At 40.3% G+C, this 21,003-nt stretch overlaps 1 protein-coding gene across 1 annotated transcript in view; it reads left to right on the forward strand.

The window, feature by feature from the left end:
* The window catches only part of DAPK2 (death associated protein kinase 2), a 91,958-nt gene extending 72,254 nt beyond the window's left edge, over positions 1–19,704 (forward strand). The window contains exons 9-12 of the mRNA XM_075855146.1: positions 749–794; positions 10,861–10,950; positions 16,049–16,132; positions 18,042–19,704. Coding sequence (XP_075711261.1) covers positions 749–794; positions 10,861–10,950; positions 16,049–16,132; positions 18,042–18,125 — 304 coding nt within the window. The 3' untranslated portion in view covers positions 18,126–19,704. The remainder of the gene's footprint in view (positions 1–748; positions 795–10,860; positions 10,951–16,048; positions 16,133–18,041) is intronic.
* Positions 19,705–21,003: the final 1,299 nt, after the last annotated feature.

Raw genomic sequence — 21,003 nt, forward strand, 5'->3', positions numbered from 1 at the left:
TCACAGTATTTACCCTTTTATTTCATGTAAGTGATGCAGTAAGCTTTTTTTTTTAGATCAAAGCAGCAATTGTTTGATATAAGTGGCATAGTTAAATTAAGCATGCCAAACTAGAACGCTAGCAAAGACAGACTCAATGTCCCTTATTGGTTCCCCTTTGTCAATCTACAAAATCCTCACATTGTAGAAAAAATAGAATGAATACTTCTGGGAGCTGTTAGTCAGCTGTAGCTTTTATGTCTGGAGGAGGTGGTGCAGCATATAAACTGTCACTGTCATTTAGCACTTCAAATGCAGGAATCTATAGGGTGCCCCTTGACCAGTGAGGACAGCAGGTGCAGATTAGTGCCCACCACTTTCGCAGTCTCTTTGAAAAGGATTTGTGGGCGGCACTGGAGGAGGAGAGCACTGTCAATGGGTGGCCCTCCTCTGATCAGTGGTACCGCTTGAATGCCTGGCACAGATGATTGGAGTAGAGACTGTCCTAGCCAGTCCTAGCTATCTTGCAGATCCTTGTATTTAGAGTGCTATTGACAGTACCTCATGACAGTGGCACTTTCAATACATGCCACCAGTCCTCCGGTGGGCCTCTACAGGAATATTGAGATGTACCACGTCCTGCAGCATCTCTTGCTGATTAGTAGACGAATTTAGACTCTACTTGGCAAACAGTGCAGGTAAAAACGAAATGATGTTAAATTCTGGTCTTCAGGTTAGTTCTCATACTCTGTATCTATCTTTTCTTCAGGAAGCGCCTTACTATCCCGGAAGCTCTTTCACACCCATGGATAACCGTGAGTACAGTAATCTTATTATCCTTGCATGAGTGTGGTATGTAGCATGTGAGATCCCATCAAGCAGCTAAGTATCTGATGGGTGCTCGGTTTTCAGTGCTGTAAATATGTATGGCACATTGTGAGAGAATCTATATTTATAAACTAATATGCTGGATCTGGAGAATTTGTGATGTACTTAAAGTATGCAGGTTAGTACCAGTGTAATACTCGTGAAAAACGACTACTACTACTATTATATTCTACTAACGGACTGATGCTAACTTTAATTGGTCACTGTTTTGCCGTGCTGAATTTTGTGCCTGTGGAAGCCTCTTTTTCCCTCACCCTGACCAAAAAGAAGTGGACTACTGACTGACCTATTCAAAAATGAAAACGCATGGCCTGGTGTGTTGTGTATTGGTTAATTTAGGAAAAGGTCTGTGGATTCCTTACTCGGCATGATTTGTGCATCCCAGTTTTCAGAAATATATATAGACTTGTTCTGGTACTTATGTCTCCTTTTTACTTAAAGACACTTCAGTCCAAAGAGGAAAACAAAGTTCATGATACCAGGAGAACAGCCATGCGGAAGCTCAAGGCTAAGAGATTAAGGGAATATACCATGAAATCTCATTCCAGCATGCCCCCCAACAACACATATATTAATTTCGAGCGCTTTGCACAAGTAGTGGAAGACTTGACCGGCGCAGAACAAGTATTCAGCTCTTTGGCTACAAACTATGATTGTTTACAGGAGGATGTAGAAGCGTTGATATCTATCTACAATGAAAAGGAGGCTTGGTATAAAGAAGAGAATGAGAATGTGAGGCACAGTCTTTCCCAGCTCCGCTATGAGTGTCGTAAAGTGGAGTCATTGAAGAAGAACCTCAGTCATGACATTCGCTTTGTAGAATCCAATGTAGGAAGTATTTCTAGGAGGTACATTGATCTAGAGTCACGATATGAATCTCTAAGCAAAGAGCTTACAGAGGACCTTAAAATGATTCAAGATTTAGTAGATGGATCTCAAGAAGGAAATGCTGGTTATGAATGTGGAAACTTTGGTGCTTTATTAAACAGAGATATAAGTGAGTCATTCATGAATATTCTGAATGGATCATGCAGTGAAGATCTTTTAGAACGACTAAATATCAGAAACACAGACTCTAGGTTGCAATAAGCCATGCGATAGATGTGCAATGTATTTATATGTAGAAATATCTTATTTATTACAGAAGTATCCTATATACCAAGAGTAATATCTTGATGTATGCACTGTATTTGTATATCCACTATTAAGTTCCTTTTACACCAGGAGGATTATCGTGTAAAATATTGTAATCTCTAGTAATAGTTTGCAATCATCGGCCAGTGTAAACATGTGCAGAGATTACACGTTCAGCAAGAAATTGCTTGTTTGTCAATGATCTAATCTTTTACGATGATCGTTAATCGGCGTTATATGCCCTCGTGTAAACTGCATCTGCTAGACATAAACAGACGAGACAGGAGATGTTAAACTGTTGGCCGGAAAGACACGTGATCTCAAAAGCGATCGAATTAACAAAAACATTATTACATATTGCATATAAATGCATGTCTTTCTAACGTTAAGGACTCGCTATATCGCCTATCGGCACTTATTTTTACAAATTTATATTAAAAGGTGCAAAAGGACCCTTGGTCCAGAGTCTCATCTTCGCCAAGCAATGATTTCCAAAACTAATCTGAGTTAGTTACACTCAATATCAAGCCTGCTGCCACAGTTGGTCAAAAGGGAACCATATGTATTTAACAAAATGTTGTCATGGTGCGCACAGTCAGTACCAGGACCAACCAGCCAGTCAGCATTCTGCGAGTATTTAACATTGTGCAAGTTCATTATTTTGTATTTCTAAGTCTCCATCTTATAGAGGTACTGATAGAGAGGGAAAGCAAACTTTCTGCTTTTGTTGGCTACATATGTATTTAATTTTGATAGCAGGGATTGAATACTGTAAATTTTAGGAGCCAATTACAAATATCTAAAGGCACTATTACACGTCCCGACATGGGCCGTGTAAACAAGCGGCGATCAACAAGACAGCTCATTGATGAGAGCTCGTTTGCTCCAATCACACGGAGCAATGATTGGATATGTATAGGGATGATCGCTTGTTAGGCTTGTTAAGTTCACATCTCGTTTTCACTCTACGTCTGACGTGCACGTTTTGACATGAGAAACCAGTGTCAAAACGTGTACCACAGCGTGCACATTGATTTCTATGGTCAGGACGGACGCCCTAACGGTATAGTTTGTGCATACGTTTTGTGTGCTTACGTTGTATCCTTTATTTTTCCATGTCCTGAAAAGCGTAGTCTAGTATGCTTCTCAGTACTTTTCCAAAACGTATACCACACATATATGTTTTTATTTGTATTGAAGTCAATGGCAACGTATGGACGACGTATGCAATATTAAACTCTACGTTTGCATACGTAAAACTTATATAAGTTTTTGTAACCTTATATGGGAATTCTTGACTTTACAAAGTTTGATTCAGCTAAAGAACAAAAAAAAAGTATAAGTTTTTATAAGTAAGTTTGGACACAAACGTATGAAAACATATACAACGTATACTACAAAAAACGTAAGCATATGTTACAAATGCATACGTTATTGTAACTTCAAAAATTATACGTAGTTGTATACCACAAACGTGTGCACAAAACGAGATGTGAACTGAGCCTTACTCTGATCGTTCGTCCCTATACATTTTCGTTATGTCGGTTTACAGGAAAATGTGCTGCCGACAACGATGATCTTTAATGCTGCAGAAACAGGCAGATCAGTCGATGAACAAGCGTTTGTTCATTCATTGGCTGATCGTTGCCCTTATTAGGGTATGTTCACATGGCTTATTTTCGGCTGTTTTTCGGGCCATAAACGGCCAAAAAATAACCGAAAACTCGGAAGCAGAATGCCTCAAAACATCTGCCCATTGATTTCAATGGGAAAACGACGTTCTGTTCCGACGGGCCGTTTTTTTACGCGGTCGTTTTGAAAAACGGCCGCGTAAAAAACGGCCGCGAAAAAGAAGTGCATGTCACTTCTTGAGCCGTTTTTGGAGCCGTTTTTCATTGACTATAGAAAAACAGCTCCAAAAACGGCCAGAAAGAACGCGAGTTGCTAAAAAAAAAGTCTGAACATCAGGAGCTGTTTTCCCGTTCATTGGCCAGTGTAATAGGGCCTTAAAACATTAGCTACCTGGCTCCTGGGACTTGTCCAGTCCTGTTCATGTGCATAAAGATTTAATGAAATTCCTACATGAACTAGGTGTAGACTGTAATCTGATTTTGGCCAGCAATGATTCATCCCCTTCCTTTATCACCACACACTAAAGATGTATGAAGTGGTAACTTGTGGAATAAGCCCTGCAGTTGTGCACAGTTTTTTGGGTAAAATTTGGAATATGTGGAGTATGTCAATAAATATTCTTAATGCATTGACTCCTGAATATCTGTGTATCACTACATACCATTGGATTTCGCCATCTATGTGTCATGTGCATCTGAAAGTATTGTGGGGGAAATACTAAATGACTTCGTAAATATCAATGGACATTGTAGTTCAGCAACCATCGTCACTCCAGCTGTTGTAAAACTACAACTCCCAGCATGCACTGACAGCCAAAGACAGACTTCATTATTCCAACCAAAGGCTGTCAGGGCATGCTGGAAATTGTAGTTTCCCAGCATCTGTATTGCCGAAGGTTGCTGACACCTCTTGTTGTTTATGGATACGTGTGTATCTTCTGTGATTTTCTGCACATGCTTATTGCAGCAGTGTTGGTTATGAAACACATGCGCTGCCAGCTCTCCACAACCTCTCCTTCCATTTTTGGCCACCATCCTCCAACTTACTGTAGATATTCTTCAGATAGTTGGCTGTCCCAAAGGCAGGACCTCCATCTGTCGGACATTTATGCAATATTCTGTGGATATGCTATAAATTTTGTTGGTCGGAATACCCTTTGTGAGAGTTTAGCATCAGGAGAGGTTGGTACAGCGGTTTCTTAGTAGCCAGAGACAGGGACACCGTGCATTATAGTTCATAACAGTGCTTTGCCTGTGTTTTATTCTTGTCAAAGAAACAGCCTCTTGTACAACAAGGCATAATACAAAATAAATCCTGCTCGTCTGAGCACTAACTAAACAAGATATTATCTAACTATACCAAGTGCCTTCCTACCAGGCACTGGACACAAAGTAACACAGGCCTTTACTCACATAGAATACAGGCTACTCCAGACTTAGGCTGGGTTCACACAACCTATTTTCAGGCGTAAACGAAGGCGTATTATGCCTCGATTTACGCCTGAAAATAAGGCTCCAATACGTCGGCAAACATCTGCCAATTCATTTGAATGGGTTTGCCGACGTACAGTGCCGACGACCTGTAATTTACCCGTCGTCGTTTGACAGCTGTCAAGCGACGACGCGTAAAATTACTGCCTCGTCAAAGAAGTGCAGGACACTCCTTTGGACGATTTTGGAGCCGTTTACTCATAGACTCCAATGAAAACAGCTCCAAAAACGGACGTAAAAAACGCCGCGAAAAACGCGAGTTGCTGAAAAAACGTCTGAAAATCAGGGGCTGTTTTCCCTTGAAAACAGCTCCGTATTTTCAGACGTTTTTGGTCACTACATGTGCACATACCCTTACTAGTCTCCGGTCTGAGTCAGGGGTGAGAGCTTCACACACTGTGTCTGCACCTTTTTATACACAGGCTGCAGGTGCAGCTAATTGAGCCGCAGCCTTGTCCTACAAACAGAGATGGACTAGGGATTGGGGAACCCGCCATGCTCTTCCCCAATCCAACTCCAGGCCCTTTTTCCGGCTTTTCCTTAAGCCGAGATTGGAAAGCTAGAGCTTTCTATTGCAAAAAATACTCATTCCCTGGAGTCTAGGATACATGTGACAGGATTCTAGGGGAAATGTACCTTCCCTTAATGACTTTACCTGTCACTGTCTCACACCCTTTAGTTATCTGTATAATCAAAATGATTGTTTTGATGAGAGGATTAGTTCAGATGATCCAGTAATCTACTTGCAGACTACTGTACAACAGCTTTAGTCCTTTGATTTGGAGATTTAAAGGTTCCTACTATGTCAGTACACTGGAATATTGATATATTAGTTAAAATTCAGACAGCACAATTTCAGGCAAGGAAAGTCACAGTATATTATTATCATTATTATTATTATAATTATTATTTTTAATTATTATGTAGAGCTATAAAAGCAATGCTGCATTAGTTAACCCCTTGACGCATTTTTACGTACATGTACGTGATAAGTGACATAGTGAAGTATGAGGGGTGCTCACGGGTTAAGCGCCCTCCATACCCTGCAGGTGTCAGCAGTGTTTTACAGCTAACAGCCCAGACTAACGGCCGGGAAAAGCCATTGCGCTGTTCCTGGCCGTTTAACCACTCAAATGCTGCGGTCAATCGTGACCGCAGCATCTGAAGCGTTGAAAAGAGGGGGATGGCCCCCTCCAACAGCTCATCGGCGCCCTCACACCACGATCGTTGGTCGCCGGTGGTTGTCATGGCAGCCCGGGGGCCTAATGAAGGCCCCCAGGTCTGCCTTTTGTCTGCCTCTGTTAAGCCGTGTCTCTGGCACGGCTTAATAGAAGCCTGTGAAAATGACGATATACTGCAATACATTAGTATTGCAGCATATTATACCAGCGATCTGACGATCGCTGGTTCAAGTACCCTGGAAAGACTAATAAATCGTGTAAAAAAAAGTTTAGTAAAGTTATTAGTAGTGAAAAAAACTATATATTAAAAGTTAAAAAAAAACACCTTTTCCCATTTATCCTCTAAAGTAATTAAAAAATTAAAAGTCTGAACTATTACAATATATCCACTGGCGTAGCTATAGGGGTCGCAGCGGTCGCAATTGCAACCGGGCCCCGAAGCCAGGGGGCCCACAGCCCCCCGCACCACATCAATAAAAAGTTACTATAGTAACTCGGGCCGCAGGCCCCTGTTACTATAGTAACAGACTGTACTTACCTTCCTGGTTCCGGATCGCAGCGGAGGTCCTGACGTCACAGTGCTATGCGCCGCGCACAACATCGAGAGGACAGAACTTCCGCCGCGGCTGAAGAGGAAGGTAAGATTAGCCCTGACTGGCGGGGTCCGACTCCCGGGACCCGCCAATCAGCTGTTTTGAAGGGGCTGCAGCACTCGTACCCTTCATTCCGGTCACACTGTGAATCCGTGTCGGCGATTCACAGTGTGAGCGAGTAGTGAAATGAAGGGGAAGCAGCTCTCGTACGAGTGCTGAGGCCCCTTCAAAACAGCTGATTGGCGGGTCCCGGGAGACGGACCCCGACACATCAGCTATTGATGGCCTATCCTGAGGATAGGCCATCAATGTTTAGGGACTGCACAACTCCTTTAAGCCTACGGATGTAGCAGGCTTAGAGGGCCCATGCGACAGGATCACAGATTGTGTGATCCTGTCTGCTGGGTCCTGTATCTAAGCCAATCACATGGTAGGCTTAGATACATGGCCCATGTGTAATCCTGTCTGATGGGCCCTGTATATAAGTCTACCACACTGTAGGTTTAGATACAGGGCCCCAGCACACAGTAATCTTATACTGTATAACATTACTGTCTGCTGGACCCTGTATCTAAGCCTACCTTGTGGTAGGCTTAGATACAGGGTCCCACAGACAGTATCACACATGGGCCCTGTATCTAAGCCTGTGTTACTAATCGGTTTTTTTGTGTGTTTTCTTACAGGTTCGGTCGTTGGACTAAGTCGGATTCCAGGACTACTTCGATGACAGCTTTTTATTATTATCAATAAAATGGTTAATGAGGGTTGTGTGTTTTTTTTTTATTTCAATAAAATATTTTTTTTATGTCTTTGTGTTTTTTTTTAAACTATATTACTACCGCCTTAGTGATGGCCGCCGGCTGATTGACAGCGTCCATTACTAAGGTGGGGCTTAGTGTTAGACGGTGCAGAGGCTAACACTAACCCCCTTTATTACCCCGGTACCCACCGCCACCAGGGGTGCTAGGAAGAGCCGATACCAGCCAGTACTTGACCATCTGTAGTGAAGGTCGGCCACTGGGGTGGCCGCAGGCTGGTATTATCAGGAGGGGAAAGGCCAAAAATAGTGGCCCTTCCCACCCTGGTAATGCTAGGCTGCTGCTGTTTTATTGTATCTGGCTGGTTATGAAAAATGGGGGGGACCCCACGTCATTTAAAAAAATAAAAATAAATAATAATTGTAAAGAACGATGTCGGGTCCCCCCCCCAATTTTCATAACCAGCCAGACACAGCACAACAGCAGCAGCCTAGCATTGCTAATACTACCAGCCTGTGGCCACCCTGGTGCCTGCCCGTCACTACAGATGGTCGGGTACTGGTTTGTACCCGGCTCTTCCCAGTACCCCTGGTGGCGGTGGGTACCGGGGTAATAATGGGGGTTAGTGTTGGCCTTTGCACCGGCTAACATTAAGCCCCACCTTAGTAATGGAGGATGTCAATCAGCCAGCGGCCATTACTAAGGCGCTGATAATAAAGTTTAAAAAGATACAAGCACATAGAAATAATATTTTATTGAAATAAAAAAACACAACCCACATTAACCATTTTATTGAGAATAAAAAAACGCCGTCATTGAAGTCCTCGTATCCGAAGTAGTCCAACAACCGAACCTGTAAAAAAACACAAACACACAAAAATAATCAGTAACACATAAAGAAGCAAAATTATTATTATTCTTACTTTTCCTGGGTCCAGCACTGGAGCCGCAATGTCAGCGAGCTGAGTCCTGTATCTAATCCGATCATGTGTGATTCTGTCTGCTGGGCCACTGTATCTAATCCTATCATGTGTGATACTGCCTTCTGAGCCACTGTATCTAATCCTATCATGTGTGATACTGTCTGCTGAGCCACTGTATCTAATCCTATCATGTGTGATACTGTCTGCTGAGCTGTGTATCTAATCCTATCATGTGTGATACTGTCTGCTGAGCTGTGTATCTAATCCTATCATGTGTGATACTGTCTGCTGGGCCCTATCTCTAATCCCATCATGTGTGATACTGTCTTCTGAGTCATTGTATCTAATCCTATCATGTGTGATACTGTCTGCTGAGCCACTGTATCTAATCCTATCCATAGTTGATAGGGTCGTAGTGCTATAGATATGCTGTCTCCTATACACACATTTTTTTTGGACGGACACATATGTATTGGGGCTATTTCCCCTGACATTTTAAGTCCTTAGTGACGCCCCTGGCTGCTAGTGCTGCATTGTTGGGTCACTTAGGAGACCCAGCGATGCAGCTGAAAGCTGCGGACCGTCAGCCATGAGAAGTTTGCGGGGACGGCCCAATAAGAACTTTTGCATCGGGGCCCATGAGCCTTTAGCTACGCCCTTGAATATATCATTATTTAACTCGCACAGTGAACGCAGTAAAAAAATAAAAATTGTTAAGTTGTTGTTTTTACTGCACGGTGAAAGCCGTAAAAACGAAAACCAAAAAAACAATGTAGGAATCGCCGTTTTTTCCAATTTCAGCCCGCAAGGAGTTTTTTTTCAGTTTCTCAGTACATTATATGGTACTTTAAATTGTGTCCTTAGAAACTACAAGTCCTCCCGCAAACAATAAGCTCTCACACAGCTCCATTGACGGGAAAATAAAAAAGTTATGGCTCTTGGAACGCAGTGAGTGAAAAACGAAAAAATGAAAAATGGCTCGGTCCTTAAGGTATTAAACGATGGAACTCCCTCGATATATAGACAGATTTTGCTGCCGATATTATATGTACGGAATAATTACAATATGCTATTTTAATGAGCGGTCTATAAAACTTACCATAGTATGTTACAAAAACATATTCCGGAGATGTGATATCTGGAAAGTGGGATATGCAGCTATCTATGTTATATTCACAACTACGGTATATATGTAGATGTTGCACATAATGGTCATACATTAAACTTGCAGAGGCCACCAAAATGTGTAATTGCGCATATGCTGAATTCAACGTTCTTGAATATTTGCGTGCAAAAGAAAATTTCCTCCATCACCACAAAATGCTTTTACTATTTACTAGGTTGACTTGACTCTATAATACAAATTGTCCTATATTTTATGGTAAATTTGCTGTTACTTATTCAGCTTCGCTTAAACTACTCCTATTTTCATTCTTCAATTTGTAGGTGTGAACGGCGCTGAGTTGATGTGTAGATGTCTGTACGCCATGTACCACATGTCTGGGTTTAGGGGTCACTTAGGCAGCATATATTGACTGGCTGACGACAACTTTAAGTCTCTGCAATACTGGGGATGTGCACATTGAACTGAGCTGAACCAGCTGCTTCCTCAAGGTCATAGTGGAGGGCAGGAAGCTAAGAATAATTTGTGGAATGTTCCGAAAACCTATACAAGTACAAGTTCTCCTGCAGTGGGTTTTCTAATCCTCTGTATGGGTTAAATCACATTTATATACTATTTACAGGCGGGGAAATGTGATGTATATCTTCTAAAAGGGGTTTAAAGGGCATTAAATTAATAATAGAATATTATATTTTTAACTAATCTTTGTAATAAAGCTTTTTGTTTGCCTATTACTGTTACCGCAGATGAAGCTGCATAGTACTAACACAGCTATGTGTAGGTGGTACCGAATCACCATAGATTACAGAGACCTCGGCCCGTGCATTCTGTATGGCATTACATTATGAAATCCTTGTTTTTAATCATCAAAGAATATGCAGCTTTTTATTTAACCCTTTAATGCAAATCTTCAATTTACCCCTAGCCATATAGTATATAAAACAATTATCAGTGCCCTTTACATAGTGATATTTTCACAGCTTTTCAAGTTAGTCTCTGGAACTTGTAGTTTATGTTGTGTAACAACAAGATCTCTTCTTACTCCTCCGCCACACAATATATCTACCTACGTAGTAAGACCCTATATAACCATCGTTATATTGCTGATTGTTTCCTCTGTATAATTGACTAAATGCTGATATCTATCTCTATCTCACAGCCAAAAGATAAACATCAGCTCTTGGTAAGGAAAAAGTCCATTATCAACTTGGAGAATTTAAGAAAGCAATATATTCGAAGGCGTTGGAAGGTAATACTCTCTTACTATACAAGTGACTTATGTAGGGTTTGAAATCAGTATTTATCGGTTTTTTTAAATAAATGTTACCCAATATATATTACAATTCACATCAACAATCCAAAATGTTACTTGCATCATTGGTTTAAGACTTGTATCGCATTGCTTATTTTGTTCTTACAGGCTGTTCTACTGTATGTTCCGATCAGATGATCTGGTTTTATACAAATGACATGTTGGCCATCTAGCTCATTTTGGCAGGGACAAGGTGAACATCATTAGATAATCACTCTATCATGCAGAGGACAGTCACTAGACTAAAATGTGGAAATCACTAGTAAATTAATTGTCAAAAGGATGGCCTTTATCAGATGTAGGTTTGGCATATTGTATGATGCAATATTATTCAAATGTAGACTTGATGTTATGATAAACTGGTGTCATGCATTTCCATACTTTTCATGGTAGAGTCAAAATTGCTAATCACAAAGTACTTACAATTGATTTGTTAACAACACTGTTACAAGTAACAAGGACTGTTGGGGATAATGAAATTCCAGGGTGAACTATTTTAGTACAAGGTCCAGGGAACCACTGTGCAGATTTGACAGAAATCTAAGCAGTAGCTTTAAGCTCAAGATCCAGTAACTTCGAATATATTGAAACACTAAAGAATCAAGATTCATACAGGATTGTCATGATGTGGACCCACTAGGCCGCTCCACCGTATCAGAGTGGCAGCTGGCCAAGGTCCATATAAGTTCGTAGCACAAAGGTACCTGAGAGAGTCCAGATGGTGGCAGGGGCTCTGGCACGGATGGGGCTAGATGTAGCAGGTTACGCCAGATGTGGCAGTTGGTACCAGGAGTACCCGATGACACCAGACGTGGTGTAAACCAGCAGGCGTGGCAGGTTGCGCCAGACGTGGCGGATGATACCAGGAGTGGCAGATGACACCAGACATGGCGTATAACCGCAAGTGACACAACACGACTCCAATACTAAACAGGCTCAGGAACAAAACACAGCATGGGATACAGGATGCAGGTAGCAGGGCACAGGAACACTGGGAGCAGGATAACACTAAGGGACCATTTGAAATATAAACATGTGAAAACTACAACAATGCTCAGGCAAGGAGTGAAAGTGCAGAGCCCTTTTTGTAGTTCAAGGTGATTATGGCTAATTAACCATATTCTGCATGTGCGTGCGCTGGCCCTTTAAGGCCGGGCATGAGTGCGCGCGCACGCACACTACGGGAGGCTGCACAGCGGAGCGGAAGTGAATGCTGGCGTCTCCTAGGGAGAAGATGCCAGCCAGCACTCACAAGTCCATGGCCGTCGAGGGGTGAGTAGGAACAAGGGTCTGCTGCCGTGGACGTTACAAGGATCATATAGTATTATGCAATTTGAATCAAAATTTAAACAAAAATCTCAAGGAGATCACAACTAGAGCTTTAATGTAAAAAAATATGTGGCTTCGACAGTAGACAATTATTCTGCCAGCAGTCAAATTGTGTAAATTCCCATCTACTAATAATACTATTCCTTCTGGTTCAGGTATAAGAGAGAGACCTGCTAATGTCTATAGCTCACCCTTTATATTTTTTATATGGAAACGATATTGCGGTTCTTGTTATTAATTCATGCATACAGTATAAAGTCTAAAATACTTTACAAGGCATAAGAGCTTTAACAATTACAGGAAGCAAAAATGTGCCAAGTGCAAGTAGTACAAGCACCACCCAGAGATTAAAACAAATTGCTTTTACTCATAGTTAATAACAAGAAGTATTCAATTCAGATTACATCTTGTAGGTCAAGGTGTGAAATGTCAGACTGATTTCTGAGGTGAATATTCATTATGTACAATGTAATGTACAATATAAAAGGGGTAGATATAGTTTGACAGTAATGTTCAGTGGCTTACTAGCGATTGACCACATTGCTTTGATCATCTCTGTTATAATTATGAATTGGGAATTTTTATAGAAATTAATTAATTTCAAAACTAGAACTACAGTTCACAAGATCTGATTCTATTTGCTGTTTTGTGCTTTATTAGAAATAAATTGTAATGTTAAAACACTAAAATGAATGTATCATTTCCCCTACTTTGACAATGCGTCACCAACGCCTCATGGTGATGTCTGGCTGGTAACTTCACTAGTATTTATTTACGTGACATCTTGGGTTTATGGTTTAACACACTAAAGGCTAGTTTAACCTTATGCTATATACAGTTAGGTCCAGAATTATTTGGACAATGACACAAGTTTTGGCATTTTAGCTGTTTACCAAAACATATTGAATATAGAGTTATATAACTAATATGGACTTAAAGTGCAGACTCTGAGCTTTAATTTGAGGGTATTCACATTATAATTTGAGGAAGGGTTTAGGAATTACAGCTCTTTAATATATAGCTGCCTCTTTTTCAAGGGACCAAAGGTAATTGGACATTTATCTGAAAAGCTATTTAATGGACTGCATGGGCTATTCCCTATTTAATCCATCATCAATTAAGCAGGTAAAAGGTCTGGAGTTGATTCCAGGTGTGACATTTGCATTTGGAAGCTTTGCTGTGAACCCACAACATGAGGTGAAAGGAGCTCTCAATGCAAGTGAAACAGACCATCGTTAGGTTGAAAAAAAATGAAGAACTCCATCAGAAAGAAATCACAAATGTTAGGAGTGGCCAAATCAACAGTTTGGTACATTCTTGAAAAAAAAAGAGCGCACTGGTGATCTTGTGAACTCCAAAAGGCCTGGATGTCCACGGAAGACAACAGTGGTGGATGATCGCAGAATCCTTTCCATGGTGAAGAAAAACCCCTTCACAACATCTACCCAAGTGAAGAACACTCTCCTGGAAGTAGGTGCATCAGTATCTAAGTCTACCATAAAGAGAAGACTGCATGAGAGCAATACAGAGGGTTCACCACAAGGTGCAAACCATTAATCAGCCTCAAAAATAGAAAGGCCAGATTAGACTTTGCCAAACAACATGTAAAGAAGCCAGCCCAGTTCTGGAACAGCATTCATTGGACAGATGAAACGAAGATCAACCTGTACCAGAATGATGGGAGGAAGAAAGTATGGAGAAGGCTTGGAACGGCTCATGATCCAAAGCAAACCACATCCTCTGTAAAACATGGGGGAGGCAGTGCGATGACATGGGCATGCATGGCTGTCAAAGGCACTGGGTCACTAGTGTTTATTGATGATGTGACTGAAGACAGAAGCAGCCGGATGAATTCTGAAGTGTTCAGGGATATACTTTCTGCTCAGATTCAACCAAATGTAGCAAGGTTGATTGGACGTCACTTCACAGTACAGATGGACAATGACCCAAAACATACTGCGAAAGCAACCACGGAGTTTTTTTAAGGCAAAGAAGTGGAATATTCTGCAATGGCCAAGTAAATCACCAGATCTCAACCCGATCGAGCACGCATTTCACTTGCTTAAGACAAAACATAAGGCAGAAAGACCCACAAACAAGCAACTGAAGACGCTGCAGTAAAGGCCGGGCAAAGCATTACAAAGGAGGAAACCCAGCGTTTGGTGATGTCCATGGGTTCCAGACTTCAGGCAGTTATTGCCTGCAAAGGATTCTCTACAAAGTATTTAAAAAAAAACATTTATTTATGGTAATGTTAATTTGTCTAATTACTTTTGAGCCCCTGAAATTAGGAGGCTGTGTAGAAAAATTGTTGCAATTCCTAAACGTTTCACAGGATATTTTTGTTCAACCCCTTGAATTGAACTTGAAAGTCTACACTTCAATGTGGTGGCATGCAGAGCCCAAATCATGAAGATTGTGTCACTGTCCAAATAATTCTGGACCTAACTGTAGATCATTATTTAGAAGTGGAATTCAGTACTGTCCAGAAGCACTAAGTGAAGTTCCACTATGGGAGCCGCTATAATGTATTAGTTCAGTAATTCCCAACCTCACTACCTTTGGGGAAACCCTTAAAATTGTTTTCATTTTTTGGGAACCCCTAATCCCATGCCTGCCTCAAAGAAACTGGGTGTAAGGGAGGGTAAAGCATAACATTTTATATTCTGGGAAATATTGGTTGACTGCTCTGCCTGTACCCATGGCAAGCATCTATAAGCAGGCTAAGTTTTCCATCTCTACTGCAAGGGTATGTGCAAACAGGGTGGATTACCTGTGTATTTTCCGCATTCATTGCAGAAAAAAAAATTCTGAGAAAACTTGCGTACATTTTTAATCCACAGCATGTCAACTTATGCTGTGGAATCTATAGTAATCTATAGTAATTTTTTCCCCATTGAGTACAATGGAAAGGTAAAAGCCGCAACACATGGCAAATGTTGTGATTTTTTTTTATGGTGGAAAAGCCGCGATTCTGCCGCTTAAGTCACAAATCTAAAAAAACAAAACTGCGATAGCGACGACTCCTTGTTTCCCTGGCTATCCTTCAGGATGACATTTTATCCCATGTACCTGCTGCAGCCAATCACAGGCTGTAGCGGTCACATGAACTGTAGTGTAATCACAGGAGGCCGAGTTGCACGGAAACCGGAGGGACGTGTTGCTATGGCAACATCAGTGAAGGTAAGTATTGATCCACAGCATTAATTTGGTAAAAAATCTGGTGAAGCCTTTTGTCAGGAATTCCTGCGGGTTCTAGGTTGGATACGCTGCACATACCCTAAAACTGATAACTCTTGCTGCTTGGTAATCAATATATTTTGAAAAAAGCAAACTCTTTTTCTAGCGTTATCACCCTCCATGGAGATGTACTCTGTAAAATATGTACAAGTAATATAAGGAACAATACAAACAATATGGCTCACAATTTGGCTCCAAAAGAGGAACTTCACTTTAACAATAGTCCAGTAGAAAAATAAATGCTGGTCTAGGCGGAATTATTATTTTTTTTTACATAAAAAGAATGAAGGCGCCTGGAAAGCAACCTCCTAAGTAATTGACATCTTTTATGTTAGGGACTATTTCTTTCTTCTTGAATGTTCTCACTTTTACTACATCTATCAGTATTGCATTTGAAATACATTTGAAAAGATGCCTCATTGCCTAATAATTTGAGTAACTGATCCCATGTGTTTTCCCTCCCCAGCTTTCTTATAGTGTAGTGTCTCTATGCAACCATCTGAGTCGCTCCCTAAAGAAGAAAGTTCTTGATGAAGAAAAGATTGCATTGGTAATTACATCTTATATCATGTGTACTGCCAACATAAACAAGAAATAATCCTCTATAGATAGAAAGCTGGCCGTAGAAGTTAAGATGTCCCTATGATACAACAAATGTTGACCTTTTTTTATTTATTTTTTTTCATTTAAGAAAGGGACGGTACTCAAAAAGATATATTACTTGATATGAATATTTGTATCCTGGGGAAATATTGTGCATTTGCATTGCCTCACATGTATTTTTTTTTGGACTATAGTAAATGTTACGACTGTAGGATTTACCACTAGCGACCAAGAAAAGAAGCAGAAGCGATCAGTGTCCTAACTGATGGAGCAGATTTCCATTGGTCAGAACTCATCGTTTCTATTACCATAAACATAACAATTATTATTAACAACCATAAAATTCTTTGGATCGTTAACAATAATCATTACATCTACAGCAAGAGAAAGCCAGGGGTAGGTCACCCCACTATTTTCCAGCCAGCACACCTAGGTCTTGTTCACACAGCATTTGTTCAGGCTTAAAAAAACTAGGCTGATTTGAAGAGAAAACAGTTTCTGGATCCAGGCCTTTTGGAGCTGATTTTAAAAGCGTTTTTTATATTCTCTTTGGGCCTGCCGGAAGTAAGTTCAGTACATTGCTCAGCTATTTCAAGCACTCCCAATGGAGCGGTAACACGCATGTGCGACCACTGCCTCGTTCATTCAAGGGACTCGGGAACCCTGTTCTCTTGATCGGTGGAGGACGCAGCGGTGGTACGCCAAGTGATCAAACACTTATGACCTATCCTGTGGCTAGGTGATAAGTTGTTGTGGTGGGATAACCTCTTTAAGTGGCAACAGATTGTTCTTGACTATATAAGGCAGGGAATTGCTGGTTTTATTATGTCACTTTTTACGTTTGTACGCCTTCCCAAATATGAAGAGCCATAAGTGCCCTTTGCTTGAACGTGCCTCATTAAAAGTTAATCACAAACAACTTTAATTACTTTAAAAAAAACTCCCACACATCTTCTGCTCTATTACTGAATGTTCCATGAAATGATACAGAATTTGTTTTTAGCTTTTGCGTTATTCATGCTATCCATAAAGATTTCTGCTGTGGAAGTAAAGGCTCGATACCGCTTGTATATTAAGCCTCAATTTTTATTGCTTCCACTATACTGAAGTAACATTTGCTGTAGTTGAATTCAAGATGCTAAGAACAGCAGAGTACATCCATGAGATATTGGAAACCGAGGATTTACAATTTCCCTAGTGTTGATTTATAGACCTGGACCACTAAACTGGGTTTTAACATTTATGACGATCTTGCTCCTTCTCTGGCACTGGACCTGAGTGGGCTGGATACTCCTGCCACCACCACTAGTGGATATGCTGTAGACCACACACCTATGGTGCTGTGTAATAGTGCAAAAATATTTGCGCTAAATAATAATTTATTAAGATTTTGGAAGTCTACTGAATGATTACAACAAGATACATGAGCTTTTCCCTCGGTAGGTATACTATCAGTTATAGATGTGAACGCATGGTGCATGTCAGAAATGGTTTAAATCATGTTCAAAGAAGCTATAGGCCTCATCCACACAGCCGTATTTTTGCAGCCGTAATTTATCTGCATTTTTGTGGATAAATTGCGGACCCATTCTTTTCTATGGCCCCATGCGAACGGCCATGATTTACACGGAACGTTGCGGGTGCGGCAAATCCGGACCGCGAGAGCTCAGGAAAAGTAATTTTATAGTCTGGACTTGCATATTCACCAATACTGGTGAATTGTTGTGGATCCGTGAGTCCGGGAGACACACTAATGCACATCAAGGGTTTTTTGCAATCCAACGGATTATTACAGGACATTCATGAAGTATATGTCTCAGACAGTGAAAATGATGACCTTATCTGTTTTATTTTAGAGAAACTGTGAAAGTGATGTAGAGGATGATACTGAAAGAAGGAAAGTGATTGAGACCAGAAGAAGAAGAAGCAGTGTATCCTGAGAACCTTTCATGTGGAGTATAGAGGCTGAAGGTCAGCCGGTGCCAATGCTTACGGACAATGCAGAATGCTGTGCATTCAGATGATACTGGCTAATATATTGAGATTCCTACTGCACTTTCAACATTTACTTCTCCACAGGAAACAATATCATTCTAGGAACCATAACTGTATGTTCTATATTCACCTGCACACATTAAATCTAAAGGACTTGTATGAGCAGAAAAGTTTACATTACAATGGTTGGCATGCTCTACTAAACAAACTGAATGGACACATACCAGTAGTTTTATTACAATTGATGGCATAATTTATGTTACTTTGAAAGTGTTCCTATGTAGAAATGTGTTATTCTTTGTTACATCATTTTTAATAGTTTATATTGCTTTTAAGTGTGTAAATACAGAAAACCTGCAACACCACATCTTTGTGTAAGTATTTATCACAAATATTATACTGTGAAGTTTGTTTTCTGGACTGGTTCGTTGTTGAATGGCTGCTCACTATTAGGCCCCATGCACACGACCGTGCCTGTAATCACTGTCCGTGTTTACGGGCATGGCCGGCTGGTTACGGCCCCGGACAGGCATCCGCATTTGCGTGCTGTGCTCCCATATAAATTCCCATGTTTTATCTTTTGCAGAGCCTTTCTACGGCACGGACACCTTCCCATTAGTATACGGAAGGTGTCCGTGGGCAATAGAAGTGAATGGGTCCGTAATTACGGATGGGGCCTTAATCAAGATAATTTATTAAGACGTTTTATCCCATGAGTGTACTATAAGCAATCATATTGTATGTGCTTTTTTTCAGGAGACTTCTAGGGGACATTTCTCCTTTCAGATTTATTTAGCTTTGTGATAGTTGCCCTCCACATGCAGTGCAATGTCTTAAAACACTAAGCAGGGCAAAACGTTATTTTTCTTGCATGTATGAATATGTGCTACTTTTTACAGCCCCAGACCTTGTCAGACTAGTGGTAGACTTCACTCTAGGTTGTCTTATTCGTTTACACCATGTTTACCTTCTGGTTTCTAGTTCAGTATTTTTTGGGGGTATCGCAGAGAGAAGAAACACATAATGCTTTAAATTTGAGATCCATTCTCAGTGCTGATTAAAATAAAATGAATACAACTGTGGCAGTGTGAACTCGGTCTAATACCAATTTTCAGCATCACAAGATGCAAAATCTATGTTTTACGGACAGGTTCAATATTATTAAACAACAGTAGTGTATTTGGCTCATTGATCACTATAAATGAAACCAGTCTGCCACTTGATCGTATGGCAAATTATCAGAATAAGTGTCGCCTGTGGTAATGTACATGTACATTTCAAAGACATGACAAATCCAACGCAAGCTTCCATAGTTTATTTTCATCTAGATAGGTATCCTGATTATTTTCAGACATGCAAGAATTCTATAGAAGTATTTTTCCTATAAGTGTTTTCCCAAATACTAAACATAAGAATCCCTCTTATGTAAACCCAGAAGCTGAATTTACTCCAGGGAAATTAAAATAATGAAATAATGAAATGTCGCCTATAGTGCTAATAAATCCAATTATAATATTGAAAATAAAAAGTATCTGTTTTTTTTTATTTTAGCCTAAAACTATATGGTTTTTTTCAAATAAATATGCATTCTATAGAAACAAAAGCGATGTTAGTTAATAGTAGAATTCTGCATCATCTTACAGGAAATAAATCTGCATCCATTATCATTATTGTTAGAATTTCATAGACTCGGAAGAGATGCCCGTATCTCATGTTGAGGAGAGACATGTCTGATGTTACAAATCACTCTTGCATTTCTACATGTGCTTTGTTAGGCTCAAAGTAAAAACTGCTAATGTATTGTACAATTCTTCTCTCTATGGTAAATTCAGAGTAAATATTACCATGGTCTATCTGCAGCTGTCCCGTCTAATAGTACTTATTCCGCTGTTGCTGTTTTTTTTTAACATAGGGTATTTTTCCCTTTCTAATGGACTACATAATGACAATCCCACATTGTTATTGCCATGAAAAACCCTTTAGTGGATTATAATTACACACGGGTGTGGCGCTCCACTCACACCCTCTATTATAACTCAGGTGGAGATCCCAATTTTTGAAAGGAAGAAGTACAAAGTAACAGGGTTAGTGATGTCATAAAGAAAATAGTGTTCTACAATGAGATCATTTTTTTTTATTTTTAATATTGTGGTTTGTCTTCATAGATACGTGTGTAGAGTGAAGCATTAGAGTTTCATACAATTCATGCACCTGCCTGATAATAACATGCAAATGAAAGTCTGTGCAGTGTGTTGGGTAAACAAAGGTTTTCCTTCTACATTAAACCTATCCAAAAACAGATGTTCCTATTAGTAGGTACCGTGATATACTCTCTTTCCTTCTACTTTAGTACCCTTGTTACATCAAGCAAGCGGAAGGCCTGGTGGGAGTATTAAATATGTCATACTTTTGTCTTTGAGAAACAAGGCATTCTGTTGTCCGGGATGCCAGTAGATTATGCCAACCGACCAGAAATTATAGCAGAATATCAGCAGTGGTGAGAACAATATAATGGAAATGCAGATTAAAATGTGCTCCTTAGTGGAAGGGCTGTGCTATGGGAGAGAATTCTAGTATGGGTGGCAGAGTATTTAAACTAGAGTTGCGGGTTAGTACAAGAAAGAAAATAAAGCGGATAAGATGATCCCTGTGCTACATGCCGACATTGAAGACAAATGTGGCCACAAAATTTCAAGAAATCTTATTTTTCAAGCTGAATGTGGAAAATTGAAGAGTAACTTAAAGTGTATGTTCACAAATAGTAGAGGTCTAGCAAGCAAAATGGGGGAACTTGAGGCCATGGTAAGTGGAGGAAGATATCGA

Source organism: Rhinoderma darwinii, chromosome 3 (assembly GCF_050947455.1).
Source record: "Rhinoderma darwinii isolate aRhiDar2 chromosome 3, aRhiDar2.hap1, whole genome shotgun sequence".
NCBI lineage: Eukaryota > Metazoa > Chordata > Amphibia > Anura > Rhinodermatidae > Rhinoderma > Rhinoderma darwinii.